Source organism: Fringilla coelebs, assembly GCF_963513975.1.
Source record: "Fringilla coelebs genome assembly, chromosome: 12".
Lineage (NCBI taxonomy): Eukaryota > Metazoa > Chordata > Aves > Passeriformes > Fringillidae > Fringilla > Fringilla coelebs.
Window position 1 is genome coordinate 12,684,945 of NC_140038.1, and position 18,483 is coordinate 12,703,427.

Sequence of the window (18,483 nt, forward strand, 5' to 3'; positions counted from 1 at the left end):
GAGGCGTATTTGATTATATTGTGTCACAACAAAAACACTTGATTGGGAGATCAGCTTCATGGCTGGAGTGTTTTCAGCTCTAGCAGCTGTACAGTGATTATGCCTTTTGCTATTTTCGTTTTTCTTTGAGTTTTTAGCTCTTGAGTAGAGTCAGGAGTAGAATTAATGATTGCTTTGGAACTGGGGAGTTCCCTAGGCTTCAGGTGGGTGTTGGGCAAAGCTGTGATCCAGCTGCCACTGCTGTATGGTGACAGCATCACCTCTGAGTAGGAAGGTGTCCGTGTCTAACGGGAATTCTGGGATGCTGGTGGCTCTTAGTTGACCACAGTGGCTTTTTGCTAAGATTCTTCCCAAGAGGATGTAAACTCCTAAGGGCTCAGGAGGGCTCAGGGCTCGGCAGCTGGTTTGGGTCAGGGTCACTTTGCTCTTACTAGGGGGAGACAGCCGGTTCATAGGGAGTGTGATGGTGCAGTTAATGCTGAAAGAGGGCATTGCTCAGGGCATTGCCACAGGAGTGTGGCAGCTGCAGAACGCAGGTTATGGCAGAGCAGTCCATGGGGGTGTTGTAATTCCAGTATGTATCCTTAAGATACCAGGTGTTTCCAGTGCAAAGCAGGGGTGGACATAATGCTGGAAGCGTGAGTTGAATGTGTGAAGGTGCTGGGCAATATCTGCATTGAAAAATGACAGTCTGCAGTTCTCATAGTCCAGCAGGATGCCAATCCTTCTGGGGGGAACAGTAATTCTGATGTCAGGTGTCATCCCGCTGTGCAGGAATTCATACTTGTGCCTGCAGGTGAGAAAAACAAAAGAGCTGAAGGCACCCTGGCTCTCAAAGGGAACCACTTTGTGCACACAGGTGCCCAGGTTGCTCATGAGAGCAGTGGTATTAATGTACCAGTGTCTAGGGGAGAGCCAGCAGTGCAGCTGAGGCAAGAGGGGAGCTGGCATTTCTGCAGGCAGGTGTGACACACTGCCATAGGCAGGACAGAGATCAAAACCAGTTGGGTATAGCTGGGTTTAGCCAGATGTGTCATTTCTGGATTGCATAGATCTATTTCTCTCTTCTCACTGAGGTTTTGTTAATGTTTACAGCTAAATTCTGCAACTCTGATTTTATTCAGATTTGTTCCTGCAATTTCTTGTTCCAAGGTGACAACATCTCATTTCAATGAGACAATGTACCACAGAGATACCCTTCAGCTTGATTCACTAGCACCCTCTCAGAGTCAACAGAAATGGGTGCTTTGAAGATGCAAATCTGCCAGAACACAAGTTCTGAAGCAAGGAAGTTGGGCATAATACCCCATGTTGAATGCCTTTGAAACACCCTAAAAAACAGGAGGGTTTGCTTAAGCAGTATCCATCTAACACCAGTTTACCAGGACAGCCTTGGAATGTCAGAGGCCCCAGTGCCTGGTCTGAGCTGATAGAAAATCTCTGGCTTCTCTGCTGCCCTGCCTGCAGGTGTGAGTTGTTCCTGTCAGAGACCAGCAGCCTCCACAGCCCTTACCTTGAGGGTGTGATGATGTGCCTCATGCACCAGGATGAGTTGTTTGCCCCCAGGTGACCATGTCTCGGAGTGTTCTCAAAAGCCACACCAATTCTGTACTCTGTGTCTTCCTCAACTTCCACCTCCCAGTAATGCTTTCCTGGAAATGGGATCAGACTGCCCAGGATTGCAATACATCTGTGGGAGACAGACAGGAATATGTGTTTTGGTATGTATGTTCCATAATGCTCTTTACAGTGTTAGATATGTTCAGGTATGTATATACCTAGACTTTACATAGCAGTGAACAAAAGCCACTTCTGCTGTCACCTTAGCAGTGCAGTATGGATTTTTGACTCCAATGAAATCCCCACACTGGGGAGCTGACACCCAGCCTGCAGGTTTCTTTGTGACACTTGCCCTGTTTTTACTTGTGGGTAGCTTTGTAGAAATGAGTGCCCTAGGCACTTCCAGGAAGATGGAGAACAGCATCCCATAGTGCCTGGGTTTTCTGGGAAAGTTAATGCTTGTTAGAAAAGAGAGTGCTCTAGTGAACTCCAGCATAGCAGGGGAAAGAAATACAGATTTTGCATTTTCTTTCCCAACAGCCCACGGTTTTGAATGTCACTCACCATTGGAACTGAGCACTGTAACAGCATGAAGTTCCTGGGGCAGCTGGGGAGGAGGGAACCTGTCTACACTGCTTCCCTCTGTGTTTGGAGAGATTAGGAAGAATTGAACACAGTAGGAGAACTTGTAATATGCTGGGTACCTGAGCCATGAAATGTATGATAGGAACCATGCAGAAAATAACTCTTTTGAAAGTTGTGTAGTAGAGACAAAGATAATGTAGTACAGAGAGACCCTTCAGCTTGATTTACTGGCATGGTCTTGAAATCAAAGGAACTGGATGCTTTGAAGATGGAAGTCTGCAAAAACACAGGTTTCTAAAGCAAGAAAATTGTGCAAAATAACATACTTCAAATGCTTCTGAAACACTCTTGGGAGAGCAACCTGAGTCCTGTAAGCTTACACCTCAGCTTTTTCTTAGGAAAAGTACATGGTGTATTAGCTGTCATTGTCAAGGAGGACAGCAGGTTTCAAACACACACAACTTTTATGTTCGTATGGTAGTGTGTAAAGTTGTAAGTTACAAAGGAAAAGGATGTTGCTGGCAGACACTGAGGTCCTCTAGGCAATGCTGAGGAGCTGGACTCATCATTTGGAGGGTCTATGGTGTGAGGATGGGCATGCACAGCACAATTGCTGTACTCTGCTTCTGCAGCTGCACTTGCTTAGAGAAAGTGTACAGTTCATTGCAAGTGCATGTAAATGTCTTGGGAACAACTTAAAGGCTGCTGAAATCAGAACTCAGAGGGGCTGTGTTGCTACAGCTTGAGAAGGAAAAGGAGTGATGCAAAATGGATGGGTAAACACCTGTGAACAAAACAGGACCATAGTAATGAAAGCTGCAAAGCCACCAAGGCAAACTTGAGCTGCACTGAAGAAGCAGTTAGGAAATACATCAAAATACATCAGCCACCCAAACTTAGGAGACCACACAAACTTCAGAAAGAAGAGTTCGTCATGTAATTTCCTTGGGAGCTTTTTTTTTTTTTTTTTTTTTTCTTTTTTCAGTATCTCGGTTTGAAGGAGATTTGTGAAAGTTCATAGTGGTACCAAAACCTCAGCCATTGAATGAGATGAGTGCCAGCTCTGGTTGTTTATGTGACACATAAAAGCATCTCATAGAAGTGGGATGAAATCCCATTTAAGATTACCATGATGGCTTTAATGAAAAGGATCACCAGTCTTCCAACTCTTTTCTACCAATCCCTGTAGTAGCACTGCAATTCCATGGAGGGAATAAATTGTAGACTTGTATTATCCTGCAATGCCTGTCCTAGTTATGTGGTGTTTCTGTGGTTTTGACTGGAAATATGTATTTTGGCAAGCTTAGTCTCTCACTTCAATGGTAAAGGGCCTAATTCTTTTTGAAAGTAATATCTGTTGGTCCAAATAATATCAGTTATATCTTTCATCAATAGGTAAGTTTTCAGATCCCTCTCCTTTCCTTAGCATTTGTTATGGCACCTAAATACCTGTTCAAATTTAGCTCAGTGTGCCAGACATGTAAGTAGGCTTGTACATAATTGTGGCTGCTGATTCTGTAATCCTATTTAAGAACTTGCATTAATTTCCAAGTTCCAAAGAGCAGCTGGAGAGAGAGATTTCAACTCAAAAAATTAATCAGAGCTGCTGAAAGCCCCATTAGACATTTCCTGGCATCTGTTAAAAGAACCAAAGAAACTGAAATGCCCCTGTATACCTTGTAAAGCTGTTATCATAGACAGGCAGATCACACTCTGGGTTTTCCAGTTCATCACATGAAATGGTAAATCCATCATCTAGAATTGCCAGTAAAGGATGGGCTGTGTCCTCATTAAGGTAGAAGCAGGTGCCTGCAAGAGAAAATGCCTAAGGATAACTCCAGTATCTCCTTATGACATTAGAATTGCAGCAAGGGTGTGATGAAATGTTATTTGGATCCACAAAAAGATTCACCAATGCTCTAGAAAAAATTTGTAGCTGGCATTGAGAAGACAAGATCATATTTTTTTAAATTTTTCTAATAAATGGCTGTTTTACAGTTTAACACTGTTTAGTTTCAGCCCTGTGAAAAGCAGGGGACTTAGCCTGGTTTTCAGCCCTACCAGGGCTAAAAGCTGCAGGCATTGTGCAGTAAGTAGCTATTCAGAGATGAGGAGTTCTCCCTGCAATGTGCTGCCTGGTTTCAAGTAATCTATTTTTAATCACTGAAATGAGAAAGGGGGATTAAAGGACTCTCCATGGCCTCACCCATCCTCATAAATGCTGGGCAGTTTGAAGAGAAAGGATCCCTCATGCTTCAGCATCTCCCTTGGCAGACCAGCCCTCAGAGAGGTAAGTCCAGCCCAGGATAAAAGTGCTTTTGCCTTTCTTCCTGCAGAGACTTCACAGAGCAGGTCTGACACACTGGGGCCTGAGGAGCAGCCACAATTGGCAGAGGTGCTGTTTGTAGCTGGTGCTTGTTTACCCACCCCAGAAAAGATCAAAGGCCATTCACAGTCTTGGAGGTGGGTTCTTGCAGCCGACAGATCAATTCGCATCAGCTGTTTGCATAATGTAGACTCCGAGAAGATTAATCTCCCCATGGTAATCCCAAATGAAATCATTATAATCAAACTGCAAGTTACTTCATTGCAAATACAATACAAACAATGACAGGGCAATTACAGGCATGTGCTGCTGAAAACAAACACATGCTGTGCAAACAGAATGGGCAATTTCAAATATTGAGTTTGATTTAAGCAGTCGGGATACACACAAATGATGGTAACACAATGACAGTTTTCCTCTCCAGGGATTTAAGGATGAGCATTTCTTTTCTATGGTGTCACTGCTGTGTGGCAGACTGGTTTTTTATTAAAACATAACTTTGTGTGGTCATCTTGCTGAAGAAATACAATTTCCAAATGTCTCACAGAAGGTAAGGGCAGAAGAGACACAGGTAAGGCGTGAGTGGCATGGGAGATTTGAGATGAACAGTGAAGTTGCAGTGTTGTTGCATCAGTGATGAAGGTGAGCAGTGATGTCTGCTAAATGGCTCTAGAAAGTGCTGTCTCAACCACAATTTCCAGCAGCAGCTTCATTACATGGTAATCTCTGAAGTAAAATCACAGTACAGCTTTCCTCATTGGTGTGTCAGTACTTTGCAGGCTGGCGATACGTGGGTGTTGAGTTGACACCGTCTTTTAAAATGTTTAGAAATTAGTAACTTTGAAGTACCAAATGCACCAGACAGCAATAATATAAATTACAGAGCTAAAGCAACACACTTATTGTTACAAGAAGTTGCTTTTTTCATTCCTAAAAGGTTACCAGGTATGTAATTAGATGTAAGAGCTTAGGACCTGGTCCAGAAGCCATTGAAAGCAGCAGGAATCTTTCTGTTAAGACAATAGATGCTACAATAAGCTGCTGGAGTTGTTCCAAGCTGTACAGTACCTGTGGTGTGTATCAGGACAGGTTCACTTCTTTCACTGGAGCCACCCAAGTTTTGGGCTCTGACACAGATGTGATACTTTTGTGTTGGCTGGAGGTGAATTAGGACTTCACAGTTAGGGATCCCCACAATGGATCTGCAGAAAACAAATCCATGGAAAATGACAGGGTAGAAAACAAAGGTTTGAAATTATTTTTCTGAGCAACAAAGAAGGCATTCCACTTCAACATGTCTTGTAGCCAATCAACAATATTTTACCTTGTACAGTTGTCAGTAGCAGGGCAAGAGAGAGTCTGTCACAGACTGTAGATTTTTACATCTGCTTCTGCCCTTTTCCCACACCCATAATTCTTATATAGTAATTTTTGATTAACATTTTACAACTAGTTTTACTAAGAAGATTGTTTGTAAATGTAAATTCACCAGAAGGTCATGGGTCCTTTCTTAGTCCTATCTGATGTCACACAATTGAAATGGTTTCATCTCTACAGGCCATGGGCTCAAAAGAAGAGTAACTCACTCAGTAATAATATCATCATTTTCTTCATCTGTCAGCTTGGACAATTCAACTGTGTAGGAATCAACAGGGTTAATGTCTCTGGATTCCCAGCACACCAGTGCTGCATTTTCACAGCTTTGGATCTTTTTATTCTTTATGGTCGGTGGTGAAGGAGCTAAAAAGTAGGAAAAAGAACAATTCAAAGCTGTTGCTTGAAGATGTTTGCAAACAACACGCTTTGAAGACAAACAAATAGAAAAATGTTGTTTACTAATACTGGGTAGGTAAAGAAACCTGCTTCCCCAATGGATAATAAACAGCAGGTAGAGTGATTAAAGACTTCATTTAGACTATAAAGGTCCCAGGAGAATTAAACAGAGAAGTAACATAAAGACTGATTACACAACTGTTTTCTATCATTAGTTTTATCTTTGTCATAAAGGTGCATCTCTTCTCTGCTCTGAGATGTCAAAGACATCTGGAACAAGCACTTGAAGGTATCACACTGACTTGCTCAATCTGATATCAGGATTTCACAGAATGTCCTAGACTGAACTGCAGTTAAAAAGAACAGCATAACAGGTGAATCCACAAAATACCTATAGGCCAATAAAAGGAGAGCTGGGATTCATCTGGCAGAACCAGGAAACTTGAACCTTATTCACAGCTGGTCTACATGCTTGCATTTAAATAAGTTATTTTGTTTCTCTGCTTCTGTTTCTGCCACTCTAAAATAGGGACCCTTGGCATGACAGGCTCACCAAATAAAAGAAGGGAATTCCCATGCAGTCATTAGGTTCACATCAGAAGAAAGTGCCCAGAAAGCATTACTTGCATAAAATTCAGAGATGATTTTGAATTTCACTATGAAGGTTACAAAGTTGTATGAACAAAATACTTTTACCTGTTACATAAACTGCTCTTTCACTCGGTGGACTGATACCGGAGGCATTTAAAGCACTGACCCAAAATTCGTACTGTGTATTTGGCAACAGATCAGTAATGGTGCAGTATGTTTCTTTGACTCTTAGTGTATGCTCTGAAATGACAACAACAAAGCATTGACAGTGCCTTTACACACTTGCCCACTCTTCCCCAAAGCCAGATCACACAGTGGGGTTGGGGTGCATTGTTTTGGGTGCTGAGTTCAGGAGAGCTGTTTGTGCTGCACACCCTTTGATCAGCTGTCAGACAGTTTCACGATGCCTTCCTCTAAAGCTGCATAAATCAGATGGGACAAGAGCTGAAGATATTTTACTGCTCATTTCTCATTCTTGATCTTATAAAACTCGGATAGTTTCTGCTTTTCTTTCTCAACTGGCCACTGGCATTCTACTGGCTTCCACTTTTGAAGAGCAGTATTAGCAAAGGCAGTTTTGTCACAAGGCTGAGACATTGTGGTTCTGTGGTTTTTTGTATGCCTGTGCATCTTAGGGAGTTACAGACTATTATTAGCATTGAGATAAGCTGTAAAATCATCTGGGGGTTTCAGTTGGAGTGCTGATGATATGATGGTTTGCTCTTTAAAAGTACTGTGCTTTGCTGTGGATGCACAGCACATGTTCTAATGCAGTGCCCACCCTCCAGAAATCCTCATGACTCCATCCACTGTCCCCTTCTCATTCCTGCAATCCCTACTGCTGCCACATCCTGTATTTGCCCCCGTGATGGGACCTGCTGCAGCTGGCAGCATGGCAGACCTGGCAGGGGAAGAGGGACAAAGCAGATGGTGGTGGCAGATAGGACAGTTTTGGTGGCAGACAGAGTGCACAAGGCATGAAGAGAGGCACTTTGGCATCAGCTGGTTTGGCCAGTGGAGGGCTGAGGTGTCCCTTGGGCCCAAGCCTCCTTACCTGCTTGCCCATCACGGTGCCTCTCATTGCTCACTGGTTGGTAGCACAGCTGGTAGCACTCCACAGTGTCATCCGAGAAGAGGCCCCAGCAAACTCTCAGTGAAGTGCCAGTTGCTGCATTGGGGGCCTGGGGATTGATCACAGGGGCACAAGGAGCTGCAGAGGAAAAAACAGGTCAGGTTTTGAATGGATAATCATGGTTTGCTGTGCCTCTCCTCTCACAAAGGTTTTTGCACAAAGCCTTGGCACTGAATTGGGTCATGTTCCTCCATTCCTCCCACATGGAGAAAAGTCAGGAGCTGACTCTGCAATTGCAGATAGCAATCAGGTCACTGGTGTGTGAGAACTAGTCTTCCTTCAAAACAAAGTCAAACCAATGAAATAAATAAACCTCAGCCTACCCCTCCTCTGTAAACTCAAACTACCCTGCTCTACGGGTTGCTCCAGTGAGCCCAACATCTGCCATGCTAGCAGTGCTGCCAGCCACCCAGGGACCAGGGAAAAGCTGTACAACAGGGGGGCATCTGCACAACCAAACAAGTTGTGTGTGAAGAAAACACAGTATTGAGTCTAAAAAAAGAATAATGTGTGTCTGACCCGTCAACAGAAGGGGGTAATCTTCATGAGTCTTCTAGGAAATCATCCAGCAAAAGCAAGGAAGTCCCAGTTTAGCAGTAATTCTTGTAATTTTATATTGAAAACAAATGGAAAAAAAAATCAAAAAATATCTTCCACGGTCCCTGTATATAGGCAAATAAAAAAAAAACAAACTAGAAGGAAAACTAGGGAAAAGTTAATTCTGCCTTTGCAGATCTCCTTTCAAAGAAGTAATGTTTAATACATATCCTTACTTAAATGTAAATAGGTGTGAAATAATGATCAGTTAGGAAGAGTACCTGGAATAGCATTAATGGAGTTCATTAGTCGTTCAACTTCAGAGACATCTATGACCCGCTCTTCAAAGTCTGGCAGTGTTGAAAGCTCTAAATCCACTTCTTGCTTTAAGAATTCTTCCAGCCTGTAATTGTAGGGAGGAAAAAATAATGTCTAATTGGAAGTACCATAGTTAGCCGTATCTGTCTATGATGCCTATTTTTAAGAGAATAGCAGACTCCAAATTAACAGCTATTTCCTTAAAACACCATTTTCATAACTGTACAAGCTCAGCCTCCTCTGCCTTATGGCTTGGAGATACATGGCCACCGGTGCCCCAAGATGCCAAAGAGAGCTGGCTGCTGCTGCTGGGCCTGAGGGCCACCCTGGTATGCCCTGCTCCTGCAGAGAGCAGGGGAGTGGGGTATGCCCAGCACCTCCCTGTGGGAAGCACCCCATTAGCTCCATAACTTCCATTGTTTTGAATTTACACTATTACTAATTCATGACCTCGTGGCTCTAGGTGTTATACATTTGAAAGAAAGGAGTATCTTTCCTCTGTGTTTTCATGAAACAGTCAATTTCAGGGTGTTTTTTGCCTATGATTTAGTGTGCCCTAAGACTTCTTCCAATTGCTTCAAGATTTTTCAGTATCTGTTCTGAGCTCCCACAGCTTGACTTTCTACCCCACTATATTAATGCATAAATAAGCCCATTACAGTATATTTAGGGAGCTCAATTTTAGTTTCATTTGGGTCCAGAGTGGTTATTTCAAGAGCTTTAGCAATCCTATTTCTCAGTGAAATTACTTCTTTATGACTAAGCTGAACACACTGATTTATTCAGCTCTAACTCTCCTTTCGGATTTCTTGAAATTGGATCCAAACAAGAGTTGAGTTTCTTAGAGCAACTTTTTCTGATGCACTTTAAAACAAAACCACTAAATATTTCAATAGTTCTAGTGGCTTAGACAACATTTGTGTGCCTGAACAAAGTCCAGAACATGCAAGCATCTCCAATAACCCATCCAATTAGCAGGAAGAAATGTGACACAAAATCCCAGACTGTGATACTACCTGTCAACCATGGTTACTGCTGCCTGTTGGAAAAAAAGGACATAGTGTTAGAGGAAGAAAAGTCCAGAGTCAGACTACATCATGCTGTTAACCTGTCTTACACAAATTGCCCCAGATGCAATACTTGGAGTGAAGTAATTGGCTCTCACCCAACTCTGAGAACAAAGCCAGCCTTTCTGTTGAAGTGGACAGATCTTGGCTGAATTTACAGAAAGATACTGAGCAATGTGAGGTAGGCATCAGTGTCTGCCCATTGAGACTTTAGACCAATTCCTCCCTTGGTTGTGCATAGTGCCAACAGATCCCTCACACACAAAAACCAAAATCAGCTGGGCAAAAGAGCTCATTAAATGATCTGTGCTGGAGGGAGTCTGAGTAGTGCATGTAACTGGAAGACAGATGTACAGTCCCATGAGAAATCTAAGCCCCTGAGAGCTCAAGACCAACATTCGCTTCTTGATGAATAATGGTTCTTAGGGGTGATATAAAACTGTTTACAAGCTAAGGAGAAAATAAGTTTATTCCAGAGGTGCAGAGGAATGGGAAAAGTCAGCTCATGAGAAGAACTCAGCAGGCTGGAGTCATAGCAAACTGACCCACAGAAGTACACTGGTTTTACAAGATTTGTTTGTTGTCCAGTTCAGAAGTTACTGTCACTGTGCTACAGAAATGCTCCCACCCACCTTAGTCACAGGACAACTCAGGTGAGAGCAATCACTTATCATCAGTGAAAATTCTGATTTTTTTCTCCAATTATTTTTCTACCTGCCAAAGAAAAATATCTTCTTGACACCATCTCAAGAGTGGGATTTCATCCATCACTTCTCAGGAGTTTTTGACATATTTCAGCTGAACTTTCCTCCAAAATGAGCAAGAAAAGGAAACATCTTCCTAAGTGATTACATCAGCCTGCCTGCTGTGAGCCCAGAATAGAGCAAGGGAGCTGAGCCTGCACAAGGCAAGGAACACTAAGTGCTTCCAGAGTTTTCCCAGATAAGCATTTCAGCAAGATATCTTCTCTCTGAACCCCAGTGTGACTCACAAATGAATGAGCATCCAAATTACAAACTTCTGCTTCTGCATTTTGCCTCCATTGTGTTGCCCTACTACGTCAATGCCACCATGCCAAGCACCAGGAGCAGTGACAGCACCATGGACTGAGCATCCCAAATTCTCCTTAGCAATAAGGCTGCTTGGGACTTCTCAGACAGGGACTACTTGCAAGTAGCAAAAAGCACTTTGACAGTTAAAGCTCTTTACCTTCATAAATTCAGCTTTGTCATTTTCCAGGAAAAGCTCCTGGGTTTCATCTGTCAGCTCCTTGCAGGTGTCAAGATGTTTCCCACAACTGACCAGCTGCTCATACAGAGCTTCCAGCTTCTGCCTCTTCTCTTCTCCCAGCGCTTCCAGCTGCTCTTCATACTTCTGAGCAAGCACTTGCACTGCATCGTTGTAATGCACCTCAAAGTTCTGCTCCTGCCTCCCAAAATTTTCCTGCAAGATATTTGAGGGCTTGTACCTTGGCATCAAGCCTGATCCACAGGTCATGCAGAGGAAAATCTTACTCTGGTCTGCCTAAGCTTCTCCTTACCACAGAGGTAATATGTCATTATTTAATTCACAAAACTAGGAAAACTAGGACCTGACACCAGTACACAGAAGCTCTAATTTGACTTATGTGCATTTTTAGGGGTTTACTTTGATCATTCACCCCCCACTGAAGCACAAAAGTCTGGATTTTGTTCCAGACATAAGAGCAACAGAAATTACAGCAAGGAACAATGATGCAAAGCAACCTAAACCCAGGGAGCACAACTAGGATATCCTAGCCATAATCTCAGAAGCATTTCCACCAACACAGTGAAGCACATCCTTCCATGAGAGAAACCATGGCAACTCAGTGGGATCCATGGATTTGTGCTGAGGGAGCTGGGTAGCTAATGCTGGTATCCTCATTCACAGCTGGAGAAAGCATTAGGAAGGAAAATTTAAGGAGCAGGCAAGTCAAGAAGCAGTCCCAGCAGCTGCTCACTGTTCATGCGCTGATGTCCTCCTGTGCCACATGCAGCAGAGAAAAGACTGCAGTGCCTTGAGTTATTGCTTCAGTTTGAACTTGCTGCCAGCTGACCTCCTTCCCCTGGGGCCAAGTTGACAGCAGCCGAGTGGGAGCACAACTCTTGAAGCAGCTGGTCCAAGGATTTGCCTGGATCTGACACTTCTGTGAATGAAGCTGAGGGAACACGAGGGCTGCACTCTGGATGGACTAGTTACATCACAGCTCTTTGGCCATTTAAAGCCAAGATGGCCTGAGTGGGGGTCACTTTATTTCTGAATGCAAACTTCTGTGCAAATTATAAATGTTCTTTTACTAGCCCACTTAAAAAAATCTTTAGGATGAGTTTTCCTGAGTACTTCAGTCTAGACAAACCCCAAGTTAACTGTGTTCTGTTACTGTAAGTACTCACCTCATTAACAACTGAAGAATATGAATGTCAGTATCACTGTAAAAACTGTTTAATCCCACTATCATAAAGTTAGCCCAAGAGAAAATGCCTTACCTCTACAGTGATGAAGATTTCCTCCAAATGGCTGGCAACATTTTCCATCTGAGCAATCTGTTCTTCCAACTTGCACATGTTTTTATGGATCTCCTCCTACAAAACACCCAGTGTGATTCCTACTCTGTCTGGAGACTGTTCTAGAAGTGCCACAGTACACCTGTGTTACTCTCACCTTTTCACTTTCCACAGCACTGGGGAGCTGAGCAACCTCATGATCCTTGTGGTCACCAAATAGTTTGTCAAAAGCTCGGATTGGTATCTTGCAGGTGGAACAAAAAACATCTGCTGCTTCTGCCTCTTCCTCCTCCTCCTCCTCACTGACAGCCCGACTGCTCCACTCGTCTGACATGCCGCCACTGCTTAGCCCCCCTCTGGACCATATGCTACTCTCAGCCTCATCATCTGCTCTGGCCTTGCTCTGATTTTCACCTTGAGAAGCCTCATCAGGAAGTCCTTGTTGCTTTGTGCTTTGACTTGGATCTGTCACTGAAGAGCTGCTTTTCGATATGTTATATATGGAGTCTTGTGATCCTGCTTTTTCTGTGCGAGCTGGTGGCCATCTGCTCTCCACCTTCTCCAGATGTCCTCCAAGAAGCTCAAGCTCTTTTTCTCTATCCTCATCAAGTCCATACATCTTAGCCAACTCTGCAACCTCCTTTTCCAAGTCATAGCCAACTTCTTGTGGGCGCTGAACTTTTTCACTACTCAGTGCAGATTCCCTTCTCGTATCCCCCAGAGATCTGTCTCCTCGACCAGAGGGCTCTTCAGGAAAGATATCAAACCTCTCCTTTGATCCATAAAGATCCATGTGATAAAAGATCAGACCTTCAGTCTCAGTGTCACTAGACTCTTGGACTGGTGGGGAAGCTGAATGATGTTGTGACTGGCCGCTAGTCTCATAGTCTCTTGTGCTGCCAGATCTGGATGACATTGGTATCCTCAGGGAGGCTTTTGAGATGATGAGACTCAAGCTTGTAAAAGATAAGAAAGATCTTTAGCTACATACTTAGATATCAGGATTGAGGGGTTTTTGCTTAAAAGTATATGGATAGAATAGATTTTGCTGAGGACTGCTCGGTCAGGGAGGCAGGCATGGGAAAGACTAAAGCCAGTAGCTTCACTCCCTAAGTGAAGCAGCTGAAGGGGAGCCACAGAAAGCTTGTTTTCTTCTCACCTCAGTGCAAAGCACAGCAGAGAGCTGTCTCTGGTGTGCATCCTCTTTTCTGAGTACCTCGTCTGTGACCCTGATGCCTGATTTCCAAACTGTAGAGCAGTTCTGTCCTCAAATAAACACTGTGACTGTGCTTCAGGCACAGTTAGTGCTGTTCTGGTGCAATTGGAAATGGCCTGGTTTGAAGCCTGCTCACTCTTCAGCTGCTGTCAAGCATGTTTTCTCAACTGTCAGTCAGGCATAATGTAGAATGTCCTCCGTTGTGACCATTGATGCCACAGAACACACTAGTAAATGCCCTGGAAAGTCCTGTTCTGTATTTTTCAAGTTGCCATTCTTAATACTGAAACTTGAGGTTTTGGGTCCTTACTAAAAAATATCACAGAGGAGACATACTGCCCTTTGGGGCTTCTCATGTGCTGTGGAAAATATACATTTTAACATATGAAGCATCCAGTAACTAGGGAGCAAGGCAGGCCATTGACCTCTGGACTGAGAGATGCTTGCTTTGACCCAAACCTTGCACATTTTGTCTATTCTGTGCAAGGAGGGAGGTGTGAAAAGAGCATGTGCAGGTGACATGCAAAGCTGTATGATAAAGCAGAAGCATATGGGATAACATTAAAAGTGCAAAGGCAATTTTAATGCTGATTCCCAAGCCCACTCTTTCCAATCAGCCTGTATTAACAGCAGTGAGATAATGCCAGTACAGAGTCAGAACTCTCTCTGAGCTGAAACGTCCCCACAGCCCTTCCCTGCTCACCAACATGAATGGAATCATAGCTGCAAAACTACTCAGATCAATTTTATCAGCAGTTTAGTACCACAAGCAAAAGACTTCATGGAAAGATTTCAGCTGAATATCAATTAATCTGTAGTTACATCTAGTCCTAGGTAAGTGAAGCATATGAAAGCTTTAAAATCACTTTCTTACAGAAGAAAAAAAGCCAAAAGATCAGTCAGACTTCAGTGTTCCCAGACCTTCTGGATAAGCTTTCACATAAGTTTGCTTTCAAACTACTATTTATGGTCTTTTTAGTTTTGAGTAGTTGGTATTACCTCAAATTTATTTCATCAATATTTTACTAATTTTCCTGAGAAATGCTTAGCTAACAGAGTCAACACAATCAGTGACTTAGTAGAAAGCAACTTTCCAAACCAGTGAAAAATACTGAGACATTTTGCACTCTCTGGTTTTCCATTGCTGGCTGAGTCCAGCCCTACAGATCTGTAAGAAAACCCACACAGAAGTTCATAGTTTGTCTTCTGGCACTGCAGACATGGGTGTGGATTCTACAGTTAGCAATATCCTACTATGGACAAAAAGTTAGGCAGAAATACTATTTACACTGAAGGCAATAAAATAAATCATGCAAATTCTAACATTTTAAACAGAGAAAAGGTCTTAACACATACCAGAAAATGTTGTCTGGCTCCCGCAAAGACTTTTTTCCCCATAATTAAAACAATAAGGCTTGCTTTAGAAGCTACTACTAATTAGAAAAGTGAATTCACATTTATTTTTCCTACCAAAATGAAATGAAATAAATTAAAATTAGCATAATTAAGCTTGTCTGCAATCCTGCTGCCTAAATAAGATTTTCAGATGATTGCTCAGTGTTTGCTTGCTTTGCAGGCACAGATAAAATTACATGAAGCACGTTTAGATCCGTGACCGTCAGTTATCACAAATACATAACAAAGAATGTTACTACCTAAAAACTTGCCTTCTATCTTAAGACGTCATAAATTCTTCTGATAGCTCAGATGGCATCAAAGTTAACTTCTATTCCCCCTAGTAAAAATTAATTCACACGAAAGCAATTCCTTGCCACTTTCCTGTAACTGCAGCTGGGAGACTTATTGCGGTAACCTTACCCTGCCTCTTTGCTCAGATAGGGGCATGCCAGCAATGAGCAATGGCACAAATATAGATGTACCCCGGCTGTCCTTCAGCAGTGTGCTGCTTGAGTGTCACCAGGGTGAATGTCACACACTGAGAACAGGCTCTGAAGTACTTTGAACGGCTACAGAGAGCCCTCACTAAAGCCAGAGTACCCTCTCACTTTTGGAGGTGGTGTGAATAAACACTGCAGAGCGCACTCATTGCCTCTGGGTGTGATTTCCGAGGCTGGGGTGTTAGGCAGAGTGTCCTGTGTGGGATACACAAAACGTGCAAACAACTCACGTGGCTGGACATGTGTTTACAGAATTGCACAACTTAATGGAAGTACCTGTTCTGTTCTTTGCAAACACTTACTGGTGAAGTCTTCTCTCTCAAATTAGCAGGAGCTTTTCTATGGGGCTGAGTTGGAATCATGATCACACATTGGAAAAAAAAAGGAGAAAATTTAGAGTTTAGGAAAAAAAAATCATACCATTAGTTATGCTTATTATACATATCCATACAGCCTGTGTGTGTATACCAGACCTCTGGAAAGTGAATTATGGTGAAGAAAGTGAACAAGGGCCCCACTAGGGAGGTTTTTACAGGAACATATCCCTGCAGTCTGTGTTCAGGAGGGGTCCACCTGATAAAAAACAGGGTGTGTATTACCACTGATTATTGTGACTGCTGTATCACTGGAGCTTTGTGAATCCGCTCAAGCCCACGGCTGCCCAGCACACTCAGGCTGCTGCTTGTGAATGTGCTACCAAGCCAGCCCTGCTGGCAGTAGATTTTAAGCACGTTTGAGAATGTTGAATTATATAAGGCTTGAGCTCAGGGGATGCCACAAGGGACAATGTCTATTAGATCTTGACACACCTCTGCTTTTTCATCCTTTTCCAATTATCTTGGTGTCATTTCCTCACTTTTCTAGCAGTGCAATTGTTTGCTGTTTGGTGAGGAATCACAAGTTAATTGCCCATGTAAGCACGATCTCATTACTGCTAACAGTGCTTCTATCATCTGTGAGATTAGAGCAGAAGTGTTTTCACACAAGTGACGCAGCCCTTGCTGAAATGTTAACATTTATGCTGTCTGACAGATTTGATTAATTTTTCAACCAAGAGCTTATTTTTGCTTTGTGTTAAGCTACGCCGTCTTATAGGCCTTACTTTCTCAAAAAATGAGCGGTACTTTGCTTCCAAAGACTGGAATATAACATTTGGTGGATAGTGAATTCCATTTGTTCCATCACCCCGCTGCTCTTTGCTCCCCTCGGTGCCCGTGAGGCAGTGGGCAGTGCTTGGGTGGCATTTGTGCAGAGCCCGGTGACCTCGGGCTGAGCTGGGTGTCCGGACAAGCACCCTGGGCTGTTTGTGGGCCCAGGGCCCCAGGGCTCAGGCTCAAGGGGAAGAGTGTGGGGTTTGCCTGGTGTTGTAGAATGCAACCACTCGTGGAATTTTGCGAGGACCACAGGAAGGACGGCTGGGAGGAAAGCTGTCCCTCCTGCAGCGGCTCAAACGCGGGGCTGTGTGCGCCCTGCTCCTGCCCGCCACTCCGCACAGGACCGGCGGCTCATTTCACAAAGCTTTCTCCTGCCAGCACCTGAAGGAAAAACGCAGGGAAGATGGGGCAAGATTATTCGCAACAGCATATACTGACAGGACAAAGGGAATAGTTCAAATTGAAAGTAGTTTTAGATTACATATTGGGAAGAAATTCTTTCACTGAGAGGGTGGTGAGGCCCTGGCACTGGTTGCCGAGGAAAGGTATGGATGCCCCATCCCTGCAGGTGCTCAACGCCAGGCTGGATGAAGCTCTGAGCAACCTGGCCTGGTGGAAGGAGTCCGCGCCCATGGCAGCGGGGTGGGAACGTGATTTCGGGGTCACCTCCCAGCACCTGCCATGCCATGCCATGCCATGCCATGCCATGCCATGCCATGCCATGCCATGCCACGCCATGCCATGCCATGCCATGCCATGCCATGCCATGCCATGCCATGCCATGCCATGCCATGCCATGCCATGCCATGCCATGCCATGCCATGCCAGCCTTTCCCGGGGCCGCCCGTCTCGCTCATTAACTCCGCGCTGTTCATTTTCCGCTCCGGCCGTGAGGGCAGCCCTGGCCCCGCCTCTGCCGCGGCCCCGCCCCTATGGCCCCGCCCCCGATGCAACGGTCCCGCCCCCTGCCCTCCCGCCAATGGGCGCGGGCGCTGCCGGGTGACGCGCGCCGGCCCCTCCCCTCCCGGCGCCCGGTTTCTGTTTCGCTCCCGGGCCCGCGGGGCCGCCGCTGCCGCTGTCGCGATGGAGCCGCAGCCCGACAGCCTGGAGGGGTGGGTGGCCGTGCGCGACACCGCCTTCGCTGAGCCTCAGCCGCCGCCGCGGCTCCGCTTCCTCGTGGGGTGGAACGGCGCGGAAGGCGCGTTCGCGGTGACCTGCCACGGGCGGACGGAGGCGGCGGAGCAGGCCCCGCAGAGCTGGGCCGGGCTTTTCTCGGCGCCGGCCCTGCGCGGCGTCCACCGGCAGCTGTCGGCCGTGTGCCCGCGTCTGGAGCCCGCCTTCCCCGAGCTGCCGCCCGCGCTGCCCGGCGCGTCCTCCGGCGGGCTCTGGGCCGTGCTTTTCCCCGGCGGCGCCGCGCCGGACGAGGCCGAGCTGCAGGAGCTGTGCCGGGCGCTGGAGCTGTACCTGGGCTGGGCCCTGGAGCTCTGCGGCGCCCGCGTGGTGCTGGACGCGCTCTTCGCCGCCGACCGCTGCTGCGACGACGAGTACTTCGAGAGCCTCCACGAGCTCCGCGGGAAGGCCCTGCGCGGCCACCTGGCCCGGGCCAAGGAGGCCCTGCGGCGGGTACGGGCCCCGGGGCCGGGCGCGGGGCGGAGGAAGCCGGGGCGCGGGGCTGGCCCCGAGGGGTGCGGGGCCGGGGGCTGCCGGGCCAGCCCTGCGGGCAGGGAAGGGGCGCTTGGGTGTAGGACTGTCTTCAGTGTTCGGTGCTGCAGCTCAGCTCATGGTTGCACTTGTCTGAGCT

General features: G+C 45.4%; 2 protein-coding genes across 6 annotated transcripts in view; one reads left to right on the top strand and one right to left on the bottom strand.

Annotated features, from left to right (window-relative positions):
• FSD2 (fibronectin type III and SPRY domain containing 2) lies at positions 1 to 18,226 on the bottom strand. 5 transcript variants are annotated; one of them, XM_084213488.1, is made up of 14 exons: positions 18,147 to 18,226; positions 15,805 to 15,875; positions 12,572 to 13,370; positions 12,397 to 12,492; positions 11,099 to 11,332; positions 9,839 to 9,861; positions 8,786 to 8,907; positions 7,890 to 8,045; positions 6,941 to 7,075; positions 6,058 to 6,211; positions 5,540 to 5,673; positions 3,822 to 3,954; positions 1,514 to 1,690; positions 1 to 790 (listed from the first exon to the last, which is right to left on the bottom strand). In XM_084213488.1, exons 3-14 carry the CDS (start codon positions 13,328 to 13,330, stop codon positions 538 to 540), a joined length of 2,376 nt encoding a protein of 791 aa, XP_084069614.1. In that variant the 5' UTR covers positions 13,331 to 13,370; positions 15,805 to 15,875; positions 18,147 to 18,226; the 3' UTR covers positions 1 to 537. The 5 variants fall into 5 exon arrangements, with proteins under 5 accessions (XP_084069614.1, XP_084069612.1, XP_084069613.1 ...); XM_084213486.1 differs by lacking the exons at positions 15,805 to 15,875; positions 18,147 to 18,226 and adding exons at positions 14,987 to 15,096; positions 15,298 to 15,434; XM_084213487.1 differs by lacking the exons at positions 15,805 to 15,875; positions 18,147 to 18,226 and adding an exon at positions 15,298 to 15,450.
• The window catches only part of WHAMM (WASP homolog associated with actin, golgi membranes and microtubules), a 13,800-nt gene continuing 13,033 nt past the window's right edge, over positions 17,717 to 18,483 (top strand). Inside the window, exon 1 of the mRNA XM_084213483.1 lies at positions 17,717 to 18,305. Within this exon, the coding sequence (XP_084069609.1) occupies positions 17,766 to 18,305 (540 nt within the window). The 5' untranslated portion in view covers positions 17,717 to 17,765. The remainder of the gene's footprint in view (positions 18,306 to 18,483) is intronic.